The following is a 12,551-nucleotide window of genomic DNA, read 5'->3' on the forward strand; positions in this document are numbered from 1 at the left end:
CAGCAATGAGAGCGAGAGGAGAAGCCTGCTATACCATGCCTAGCCATGAGGGGGCACACCACAGTGAATCAATCCTTTTGTAAATATGCACAGCAGTAAAAGTTCAGATGGTCAATTTAGGTTTGGTTATATTCCTTCAGAGGGATGCAAAGGTGTAATTGATTGGAAATTAGTAAATAATTATCTGAACAAGGAACGGAACCTAGCTCAGTCTCCTCAGCTGTTTTGTCTCTACAAGGTTGGCAGAAATTTAAAAAAAGGCATGGAAAATCTTCTAGTCATTGCAGTCAGCACATGTGATTCTGAACACATTTAAGGAGCAGATCTGCGAGAAAGAAAGGGCAATGTTCAAAGCCATTTTTCAGAATATAAGTGCACTTTATGAACTAAGAGGTAGTCACAGAGTCATCCAAAGGAAAGTGTGCAAGAAAGCTTCCATTCACAATTGTGGCCATATCAGGAGTTCCCATAGCAAGTACACGTTATGAATACCTTGTTTGCCCAAACCCATTTCTAAAAACTATCATTTCTAACACACAGTTTGCAATTATAGCTCCCTCTTTATGCACAGGTTCCCTCTTTATGCATGTCCCCGTTCTAGTCAGATGAATCAAGTCCTACTATGAAAAGAAATACATATATGAAATAGTTGTAGTCCTGTGTGGTGAAAAAAATACTACCTATAAAATTTATTTTCAATAGTTTGCATTTTATGTGAGGAATTGCCTCAGTCATAATTTCTCTTCTTCCTAGATGAAATAGCTGAAAAGCCTTACATAAGAAAAAAGCTCTCTTCTCTTGGTAAAACAACACATCCCTCTAATCTAAAAAGGCTGCGTGAGCCACAGTGTGGGTATGAAGGCTTGTTTGTATAACTACAATGATCTAGCTGTACCAACGCAAATACCTAGCGTACATGCACCACACTCGTGTAAAAAGTGGCTCGCTATGATGGAGTTTAACCCAAAATGCACCAATCCCAGCCACTGAACATCAAAAGAAACATGCCTACAGTAGGGGGGAGAGGAAGGAAAGGACAGTTAAGTGGTTAGGGCAGTAGCTTAACATTCAGGAGCATTAAGTTCTATTGGACTTCCCAACACGCTGCTAATATTATCTTGGGCAAGTCACTAGGTATCTCCCTGCCTCAGTTCCTCATCTGTAAAATAGAGATAACACTATTTTCCCACTTCACAGGTGTTGAGAATAAATATATTAGTGACTGTAAAGAGTTTACACATTACAGTAATGAGGGCTATTTAAGTACCTAAGGGTATGTTTACACTGCCACCCTAGTTCGAACTAGGGTGGCTAATGTAGGCATTCGAAGTTGCAAATGAAGCCCGGGATTTAAATATCCCAGGCTTCGTTTGCATCTTGCTGGGCACCGCCATTTTTAAATCCCCCTTAGTGCGGACCACGAGGAGTAACGGTAGTTCGAATTAGAGAGCCTAATTCGAACTACCTACTCTGTGCCACGTGTAGCCGTCGGCACAGAGTCCGCACTAAGGGGGATTTAAAAATGGCGGCGCCCGGCAAGATGCAAATGAAGCCCGGGATATTTAAATCACGGGCTTCATTTGCAACTTTGAATGCCTACATTAGCCACCCTAGTTCAAACTAGGGTGGCAGTGTAGACATACCCTAAGATATACTGATGAAGAAATGCCCAATGTAGACAAGCACTGGAAAGGACCAGTGGATTCTACCAACAGGAGTCAAAGGAACAGAGTAAAACATGACAAATCAGATCACACATTCATAATGGTCTTAGATTCAAGTCTTCATTTCTCTAACAGACACCTGATTAGAGACCACTCAGCCAAGGACCTCCTACAACTTCTGTCACTTCAGTGAGAATTGAAGGGGACACAACACTTGACAGGATCAGGCCATAAAATGCTTTTGTCCCAAATCTCTTTCATATGTGGGCTATTCACCTCTCTTCACATATGTTTACCTTCCATATATGCCAACCCCACTTACAGATGTCCAGGGAGAAAGAAGAGACTAGACTCCTAAGACTTTGAGGTCCAGAACAGATTAACTGCCATTTCAAGAAACTGTAAATGAAATATTTAATCTAAACCATTATCATTAGAGGTAAAGAACACTGAAGGAGGCTTGCCAGAACCATCCCAATTTTATTTTAAAACACAAAACACTACTTACATTTATAATAGGCAAATTGTAAATAATGGTACATGGTTGCCACAAATTTCTCCACAACAAAGCCTCCTATAACCGGTGTCAGGTTACTTTCACACTGCAGCTTGCATTCAAGAACTTCTATGTAGTGATCTAAAGGAAAAACAGAGACAGAACTGCATAGAACACTGCTGTTTCAGAAGTACTCCTGAAGCCAGCTCCTCTGTACACTGCAGCTCCATACTGCTCCCCTGGATTCTGGGCATCAAGGTCCTGATATTCAGAGATCTCGAGCCATCACAATTCCCGCTGAAGTCAATGAGAAGTGTTTGTGCTTAGCACTTCTGGAAATTAGGCCACAGTGATTCAAAGCAAAAGCTCAAAATCGCAGTAAATAGCTATGTTATGTTTTACAGATATCTTTAGGCAGCCTGGAGTGACGTATTTTATCTACAGTGATACATATGTCTATTAAACTATTGAAATGGAGCACTACTGTATTTCCACAGGTGAGTTTAAGTGATTTTTAAAGTAGCTGATACCTTTGCGATGTTACTAAATTTATTTGTCTCACTATGTATTTTAGAAATGTGCATCTGTCTGTCTGTGAGTTCATTTGTTCAAGAATTCCACCTAAACAGTAAGCACTAAGCCCACCAAATTTTGTATGTAGCTACCTCTTATCATAACTTAAGGGTCAGGATTTGATTGTGCTAGGACAATGGGATGTGATTGGAATTTGATTGTTTCTCATAAAATGGAAAGGGAGGCGTCTGTCTCAGGCTAGGTCTACACTACAAAGTTTTGGAGCAAAAATGACCGTTTTTGTGCAAAAACTCGTGGAGCGTCCACACCTCAAGCACGTTTTTGCACAAGTAAAATGAAAGAACAGAGGGGTTTTCCCAGTGTAGGTATTCCTCTTTCTACAAGGAATGACTCCTTTTTGCGCAAGAGCTCTTGTGCAAAAAGGTGTGTGTAGATAGGGAAGAAGTGTTTTTTGTGCAAAAAGAGGCAATTGAAAAAAGCACAGATGCCCTGGTGGCCATTCTGTAAATAGCAATCAGAGTGTCTTTTTGAGAGAGCATCCATGCAGTCTGGACGCTCTCTTTCGCAAAAGCGCATAGCTTTTTTGATAAGCTTTTATGTGTGGACACGCTCTTGCACAAGAAGTTTTTGCAGAAGATCTCTTCCACAAAAAGCTTCTTGCACAAGAAGCCTGCAGAGTAGAAATAACCTTAGAAATTAACTAGGACTTCAAGTGTTATCACTCCTATTTTCATAAGAGATATGGAATCTCTGAATGCACTGGCTAACACTTTGGTTTTTTCGTCTTACAACATGAGCCAATCAGCAAAAGGATATCTTGGGTTGATATCTGTGTGCAAGTACCCGTAATTCAAGACTCCCAAATATAAAAGTGCTCTTTATAAAACTAAGAACCAATATCCCCACAGTTTCTGTCAAGTATAATTCAACTAGAAAATTTACCCAGCATTCTCGGGTCCTTCATGGCAGGGATCTGGAGGCGTGCGGTAAAGACCCCTTTCAAATTGTCTTCTATAAGCAGGATCTATAAATACTGGTTTAAGAGAATGATCTTGCATCCCTGAACTGATGAAATCTCACAAGGTAGAATACTGAGGGTATGTCTACACTACCCCGCTAGTTCGAACTAGCGGGGTAGTGTAGACATACCCTGAGAGACTGGACAGAGATCCACAATGTTATTTTGAATAACCCTGAGAGACCTATGGAAAATTAGCAGATTACTACACCTTTGCTATCACACTGAATTTAAAAACTTGGACTCACCATTAATGTATTTCATCTGCTTTGACCTCTCAATAAGTCTAATTTATTTTTCTTAGCTAATAAATCTTTAGTAGTTTCCTAGAGAAACTCTGTCAACATTGTCATTAGTGTGACCCAGAGCATCCACTGAGCAGGATTAACCCTCGGGGCTGGAAGTAGCCTAATATGAGGTGATTTTTGGTTTTAATAAGCTTTCATCTCAACGTCTAGTTTGTCTGGGTGGTAAAGACAACTGGAGAATCTAAGGAGATTGTCTGTGGCTCCATGGTAAAACTAATATAGTGATCAAGGACTACATGTTTACTATTATAAAATCAGTCTGGGGTGACTACCCTCTTTCCTCACAGTCTGAGCTGAGGCTGGCACTCTGAATTGTAAACCATACAAGACAGTGTGGCTGAGGTTCAATAGCAACTAAAATGATCAGTGAGAAATGGGTTTGGATTAATATGCTAATAATATAGAGCAATTCTTATTATTTCCTAGGATGCTACTTAGGTATTTAGAAACATCAATACAGCTCACTATATTTTTCTCTATATGAAAACACTTCATTATGGATTTTCCATAATGTATAGAACCTATGCTTTCCAAGGGCAAGTTAGCTACTAGCGTGGCCACCTATAACTCTTCTTTAACATAGGCCCCCAATACGGCATTGGTGGGCCATTGTCCTGTGCAGGTCACCCTCCAAAACAAGGGGAATGAAAAGCACACACCAAGGACACACATTTGGAAACTAAAATGTGGATTGAAGACTCATTGTCCTAGGGCTAAGGTTACGGATGACCACCAACCTGCTATGGAAAGATAAAAATCTTTAAAATCTTTGATCTCCCTGGATCCTTCACAAGCTGCAAGGCAGTCATCATAGGATTTGAAGAAATCAGGAAGTGCCAGCTCCATATCGGAGATGGAGGTTCTCCAATTATCTCCATTGTACGCCCTCACAGCCCTGATAAAAAGAGTCTGAAAAACAAGCAGGAATGAGAAGTAGCCGTTTTTAACCTGTGGAAAAAGTAGCACCACTGTGGGCTCTAATGAGGTTAAAAGAAAATGTTACTCTTGAATTATGGGGATTCTCAATTCTTTATTCAAGTAACATGTGGGAATAACAAGAAAGTTTAAGTAAGGGAGATCTTAAGGTATTTACTAGAAAGTGGGGGACGTAATCGTATTTCAGATTGCTGGGAATCTCAGATGATAGGTACTAAGCTTGTGGAACAGAGATTTCAGTGTGACCATGAGCCAGAATCAAATGACCTAATGAGAGTTCTAGGCAATGTTCCCTCTATTTTTTTTCTATCCACGTGTGGAATAAATGTTTGTGTCCTGAGGCAGGTGTGAATATGCATCACCAGTAGAAACACATACGGCTGGCTGTAGGTGCTCTGCTAATCAGCTGAATCTCTCCTGGGCAGCCGCCCAAACGCACAGCTAAGAGGGAACACTGGTTTTAGGACAGTGATTCCCAACCTTTTTGATACCAGGGACTGGCAAATCCCATTCATAAACTTTTGGCAGACCAGTAACATTCTATTTGCATGTTTGCATATTCATTATGCAAATAATAAATATGCAAACATTCAAATAAAATGTTACCAGTCCATCAAAACCTCAGCCACCAGAGTCCCCCAGTGCCAGCCCTAACCCCTAGAGCCCACCCACCCCTCTACTACACCCCAGCACCAGCCACGGACCCGAGTCCCCTGCACCCAATCCCCCTAGTGCTAGCCTCCCGCTCTCAGAGCCCCCAGTGCCAGCCGCCCACCCCTTAGAATACCCCCACCACCAGACCCCCAGGGCCAACCTCCTGTTTTGAGCCATACAGCACGCAACCCCCCCCAATCTCAGTCCCCAAACCCCAACATTAGCCCTGTCCCCATAGCCCCCCATGCCAGCCCTGCCCACAAAGCCCCCTCCCAGAAGCCCCCAGCACTAGCCCTGCCCCCGGAGCCCTCAGTGCTTATCCCACCTCCCTCACCTAACCCTGCGCTGCCTCTCAGCGGCCAGCTGAGTGCTGCTGCCTGGGTTGCAGCTGCTCTAAGGCTGCCTTCCTGCTGCACAGCAAAGCGCTCTTCCATGGCCGGGAACAGACCCTGCCCCTGCCTTGCCAGTCCTGATGACAGCCCAGCCCCCGAGACGCGCACAGGATCAGCAGTGTCTGCGGCACAGGCAACAGGGGTAGGCACACACTTCTGGTTAACGGCCTCCCCAGACCGTTAAAAGTTGGGGCCTAGAGTCGCAGGGTCACTCAGCCTGTGTGTGTCTCGGGCTCGCGACACCCACGCAACAGCTGGGCGGTTCTGATACCCACTGGTGTGAGTCAGGGAGCCCGGCTGCACCCACACAACTCAAAATGGTGCTGCCAGCTGTGGTACCCATGGGACTTTGGGAAGCAGCCAGACATGTGGTGCAGGCCGGGGCTGGCGTGGGAGACCCTGCAGGGGAAGCTGGGCCCTACCAGAAGGGGGCGGAAATCATGGACATCCAGCACGGCTCTCCAAGGCCTCTAACCTGATCCTACTCAATAATATCGATAAAGGCCGGGATGCTCATGGCCGCAAAGGCTCCATTCTCTGGTCCCAAACACGCCACCCACAACGGAAAGGACACGGGGGCAGTCGCCTGCCATGAGGCTGCCGCCAGAGCTGGAACTCACTGGGAGAGGCTGGGAGGAGAATTTTTAGTGTGCGTGCAGGCGGAAACCTTGTAGGGAATGGAGCTCCCCAGTGGGTGGGGCTCATTAGCAGCTGGGGGCATGGCCTGGCAGAATGCTGCAGCCCGGCAGGCAGGGGTTTGCGGACCACCACCAGTCCATGGACCAGTGTTTGGGAACTGCTGGTCTAGGATATGTCTGTGCTGCAAAGAAAAACCTGCATCACTCTGTCTCAGAGTCCAGGTCCATTCGCGGGGCTCAGGCTAAAAGTTAATAAAAGCAACATGAATTTCAGCTTGAGCTGGACCCTAGGCTCTGAAATGTGACAAAGGGGGAAGGTCTTGGAGGCTCTCCTTTAGCCCAAGTGGGACCAACTACACTGCTATATTTATCCCTGCAGCCCATGCCCAAGTAAATTTACCTGGGCTCAGTACTACGGGTTGTCTTTGCACTGTAGATGTATTCCTAGTTGTTTTAGGCCCTAATCCTGCACTTACACACCTGAATAACTTGGCATACTTATTTAGTCCTGTTGAGTTCACTACTCATATGCACAAAATTACTCGTGTGGTTAAATCTTAGTAGGATCTGACCCTCAGGTTGCACATATATAAAGGCTGCTAGGACTTCATGGTTTACTGTAAACTAAGTGGATGACATATCCACAGGAATAAAGTTCCATGTCAAAAGGAACAAGCTTTCACACTGATGTGCAAGTGGTATAGCTACATTTATTGTAATGAGGTGAGAGAGAGAAAGAGATCTTGAGATGAATTATAGGAAGGGATTTGTTACAGGAGAAAAAAGATTTTTGGCAGATGAGAAAAAGGAGACTGCCACAGGCACAAAAGGTAACATAACAGGATTTAACAGAGAATTGCAAACAAGTAAGAAGATGAGAGGGAATGGAATGGAAGGCAAGATAAGAGTTGAGAGCAAGATTTTACAGAAGAATGAAAATCTTTAATCTAATGCATTGAGAAAGTCAATGGAGGTATACAACGAGAGCAGACTGCAGGTAGAGAACTTACCTCATATGACTTTGTCTCCAAGTCTTTTATATGCTCCTCGGCATCAGGCATGCTCTTGTAATAAGCCATATTCCTCTGCATCATCTCATCATTTGGGTGCTTCAGCAGAAATGTGTGAGCTGCTGCAATGGCTTTTGGAAGATTATTAGCCTAAGCAAGGAGGAGAACAAACTTACTGGAAAAGCTGCTTTTCTAAGTTATCTGATTTTTGTCAGCCAGCTTTCCTTACATCTTATTGTATATATACTTGTTGTCACTTGGTAGAACTGATAAATGACCTCTGGGGACTTTTCACTCTGCATGCAAAGCAATATAACTCCATAATCAGGATGTCCATGTAAGGCTACAGCTACAGTATGAATTTTTTCCAGAAGAGGAAATTTTTCTGAGGAAAAAGGGATCTTGCACAAAAGAGGGTTTTTGCACAAAAAGGTGCCATCTACACAGCACTTTTTTGCGCAAAAACCTCTTCCGCAAAAAGGACCAGAAGAGAATATGCAAATGAGAGTATGAAATATGCAAATGAGCATACCATTTGCATTTCCTCTTCTGGAAAATATTCGTAGTGTAGCCATAGTCTGTCAGACCAGGTAAAGGAACCAAAGTGTAGATTTAGTGGTGAACACCCAACAAAAAGAACTGTTATTTAAATAAAGAGAAGCAAATTTAACTCTGTAATAAGCAGAATAAAACACACTTAAACACTATTTTCTTTGCAGATTTGAAGAGGAATTGCCTCCAATATTCTTTTTCAACAAAACTGTGTGGTGTGGTGTAGGGATGTGGAGGTTTAACTGATTAACTAGTAATTCTCACCCATCATGGGTTTTTCTCCCCAAACTAATAATAAGCAAAGATCCTGGCCAACACAGTCCAGTGGGCTCTTCAGAATGCATTTAGTAGCTTATGCAAATATAATTATAATCAGGGCTCACCAATCGGCGGCGAGCCCCGCTTGCCAGCCGCGTAGATCGCTCTGCACCGGCTCTTGTGGGTTGTAATCTACTCACCATGGGTGAGTAGATTACATTATTTGTCGAGCCCTGTTTATAATACTTACTAGAAGATTTACCAGGCATTGCTCAGATCCTTAACTCAATTAATTTTTGTCTTTTTGGAAAATAAAACGAAAATGTACATGCTTCATTTAAATCATTGCTGCGAGGTGGGGCTGGAGATGAGGGTTCAGTACGAATGCTTTCCCCAGGCAGAGCATTACCCCAGCTCCCTCTCACTGCAGCAGAGCCAGGTGAGAAGCACCTCTCTATGGGCATCTCTACACTGCAGGTCAAAAGTTGAATTAAAATATGCAGCTTCAGATACATCAACTGAGTAGCTGAAGTCGAAATAGCTTAATTTGGCTTTTGGCGCTGTCTACACAGCAGGAAGTCAAAGGAAGAACACTCTTCCTTCGACTTCCCTTACTCTTGAAATGAGGGTTATGGGAGTCAAAATAAGGGCTTTCTGTGTAGATGTGCACTATGGCTATTGCAGTTCCAGTGGGCATAGCCAGGGGAAAGGTACACATACCTCCCCTCCGGGAAGAGGTCCAGGTTTGTCTGCCCCCTGTGCTAAACATGGTAGAGTAAGGAATGCAGCAAACTTTCAACTTTCCTCTTGCTCCCTGACAAAGGGGAACAGCCAGAAATATCCCCACATGAATCAGTGTGGGAAAGGGGGAGGGAAAGGGGGTAGGAAACAGTGAACAACAGCCAGTCTGAGCTGCGAGGCTCAGAGTTGACAGACACTGTAGGTAAATAAAGCAGCATGGGCCCATCAGCAGCTTACTTGGGTTGACCCAATTTGGGAACCACTGCTCTAATATATAAATATCCCAAAACAAACATGTACAAAACTCCAATATTTTTGCTTATAGAACTAAACATTTAATTCACACTGGTTAAAATAAGAGGATAAAGAGCACAAAACAGCCAGTCCCACCCTTAAGTATACCCTAGCTTCTGTGAAGCGACAACTGTCAAGTAGCTGGAATGTTATCAATAGCCTTCTTCACATATTGTGTGTGTGTAATAAGACCAGGCAGAGCAAATGCCAAGAATAAACTTAGCTGCACTTTCGTCAAATGTCCAGTTATGCTTCCTGTCTTTTACTTTACTCTTCAAACCTGTTTGCTGGTTTGGTTGATATTTATTTCTCTTTTCTTAGTCTATAATTTGTTTTTGATCTCAGTGTACCACATTTAAAAGAGTTGTACGCCTACTGAAGAAAGTAAACTCAGCAGAAATGAGAAAAACAAACCATGTCTTTCAAAGGAGCACATGCAGGAATAAGAATGTCTGCTTCCAGGATCTAAGACGTGGCAAAGTTTCTCTTCTACACACACATGAATAAATACTAAGTGACCTGAAAATTTTCATCCAAAGTTTCCCCAACAGTGGTGTTATAGAGAAAATAAAAGAAACATTCCTTCCTTAACAAAACCCTTCAGCTAAGAAACCGTTTGTTGGGCCTGCAGTGATTTATAGTTGTAAGACTCCTAGAACGCATAAGCCATGTAACGCTCTTACAGCTGATGACTGAATCAAAAAACAAATTAGAATACATTCTTCAAATGATTTCTCACATACTTTTGTTGCTGAAGTTAAGGCACTGATATGTTCCCTAGGAATTTACTGAATACTTTATATATAAACATTTTATGTCCCAGGCATGCTTGCTATCGTGATCACAAGTAACTTTATAAAGACTGCATACTCTGTAAAGCAAATGGGTGGTGAAGGCAAGTGTGGATTGGGGCAGGTGAATAAATTAGAACTGGTATGGTCAGGTATATATTGATTTGGGAATTAGAAGAGTGAGTATGTACTACTAACTCACTTTTGAAAAGATGTATTTGATGCCTCATGTCCTGCAACTTGTATCTTATAAAGGACTTACTAAGGCCTTATATTAGGGATGTGAAAGTGTAACCCTGTAAACAGTTAACTAATGAGCCTGGTTATATGCAGGCTCCCCTCACGGCATGCACTGGCTCCTGAGGAGCTGCCTGCTGCCCTGCGCTGCTGCCTCTGATATTGAGGCAGCAGCATGGGGCTGCAAGGGGGAGCTGGTATAATAGCAGCATAAGTCTCTCACTGAAGCTGGGCCAGTTGAAAAGTGCCTCTCTATGGCTGCTGCAGCTCCAGTTACACTGCTATAGCTGCCCCCACCACACAATGGGCAGCTCATCAGGGGTTGAATGTGATCTCCAGGAAATGTGAAATGGCCACATCTTGCCCAACACAGGGCAAAATGTGAATGTCCCAGCTCTCACTGTATTCAGCAAAGACAATGAGAGCCTGGAAAGTTGCTTGTCTGCCCCCTTTGGGTTTAGCACCAGGCCTGAGCCTGCTGTATTGCCTAGCTTGAGTTGAGGGGACACCAGGGACATGTACAAGAGGGTGGGAAATCATAAATTTTGCATGAAAAATAAAAATCGGCAATGAGTTCTGCACAAGTTCTGCGTGTGTAGTGGCACAGAATTCCAGCAACAATACAATGGGGCAGTTGGGGAGAGAAGAGCTGAGTGGTGTAAGGCAGGCACAGAGGTGAGATGACTTGGAGAAGAGTGAGGGAACACAGTGTTGTGATGAGAGCTGGTATATATTATAGGGACATGAGATGGGAGCATAAGGAAGGAGTGGGCTGCAGGACTTGGGGGTGAGATGACACAGTGAAGGCAGAGAGTGGGGCAATGGGCAGGCTGGCTGGGGGAGCCAATGGGAAAGATAACATGTAGGTGGGGTAGTGAGACATGGAGCAGGAGAACCTGTGGGAGAAGATAATTGTGGGGATTAGGGTGGGATAATCTGATGGGAGACGGGGGAAAACATATGAGAGGACTATAATATTTGAAGTTTACTTAGCCTGGGAAGGCATTGTGAATTAGAATGGGATGACCTGGGTGAAGGCCACGAAGAAAGAGATGATGCAATAGACTGTAGGAAGGGATATCCTGGCAAAGGCAGTTTACTAAGGCTGGGGTGTAATAAGTAGGATAAAGGGTATATATTGTAAATTGGGGTGTACAAAAAGCCTGTAGGATATATGTGGGGAGATAATGGATAGGTGGTGCACTATTACCTTGAAGAAGGTGATTGGATATGGGGAACAGGACAGGCAATAGGGAGGAAGCAACCCAAATAGAGAGAGGGGGGAGTGGCACAATGAGGTGTACGATGAAGTGGCTGGAAATCCTGGAGGAAGGAATATATGGGGGAGGGAGGTGCAGCATTATACTGAAATTAAGGATGTTAAATATCAATTTACATGGTGAGTAGTTGATGGAATTTTGATAGGCACTTCTGCATTCCTTCTTTCTGGGGCTCTTGTACATTTCAAAGGAGGAAGGCGGAACTCCGTGTACAGCCCGGGGCCAACGGGAAGTCCCGCTGACTCCGGACTGCTGGTGGCGTGCCAGCTTTGAAACGTACAAGAGTCCCCAAAGCAGTTTCAAAGCAGAAGCTCCCTCCTGGTGCCTGGAGTCAGCAGGGGACTCAGAGTCTCTGGCTAACCCCAGGCTCCATACTGTGCAGACACTTTGAAATGCCACGCGGAGCCCAGGGACTCCCCAGCTGATCCCAGGCTCCGTGCAGTATTTCCCCAGAACCCGGGATCAGCTGGGGACACCCCAGATGACCCCAAGCTCTGCGTGCTGCGCTGGAACTCGGACTCAGCTGGGGAATTCCCAGCTGACCCCAGGCTCCACACAAACACCGCAGTGGCATTTCAAAGGGGCAGTGCCACACAGAGCCTGGGCTCAGCTGTGCGGTGCTGCCCCTTTAAAGTGTCGCTGGGGTGTTTCAAAGGGTCAGTGCTGAATGAAACCCGGGATCAGCTCTGTGCAGCACTGCTTTGAAAGCAGGAGCCCTGGATCAGCTGTGCAGTGCTGCTGCTTTGAA

The 12,551-nt window shown here is 44.3% G+C and overlaps 1 protein-coding gene across 2 annotated transcripts in view; it reads right to left on the reverse strand.

The window, feature by feature from the left end:
• Nucleotides 1-12,551, reverse strand: part of CRTAP (cartilage associated protein) — a 36,542-nt gene that overhangs the window by 21,162 nt on the left and 2,829 nt on the right. For both annotated transcript variants that reach the window (XM_075921842.2, XM_089776577.1), the window contains exons 2-4: nucleotides 7,651-7,800; nucleotides 4,758-4,929; nucleotides 2,173-2,301 (exon numbers count right to left, since the gene is read on the reverse strand). In XM_075921842.2, the coding sequence (XP_075777957.2) occupies nucleotides 2,173-2,301; nucleotides 4,758-4,929; nucleotides 7,651-7,800 (451 nt within the window). The remainder of the gene's footprint in view (nucleotides 1-2,172; nucleotides 2,302-4,757; nucleotides 4,930-7,650; nucleotides 7,801-12,551) is intronic.

Source organism: Pelodiscus sinensis, chromosome 2 (assembly GCF_052426305.1).
Source record: "Pelodiscus sinensis isolate ZL-2025 chromosome 2, ASM5242630v1, whole genome shotgun sequence".
Classification (NCBI taxonomy): domain Eukaryota; kingdom Metazoa; phylum Chordata; order Testudines; family Trionychidae; genus Pelodiscus; species Pelodiscus sinensis.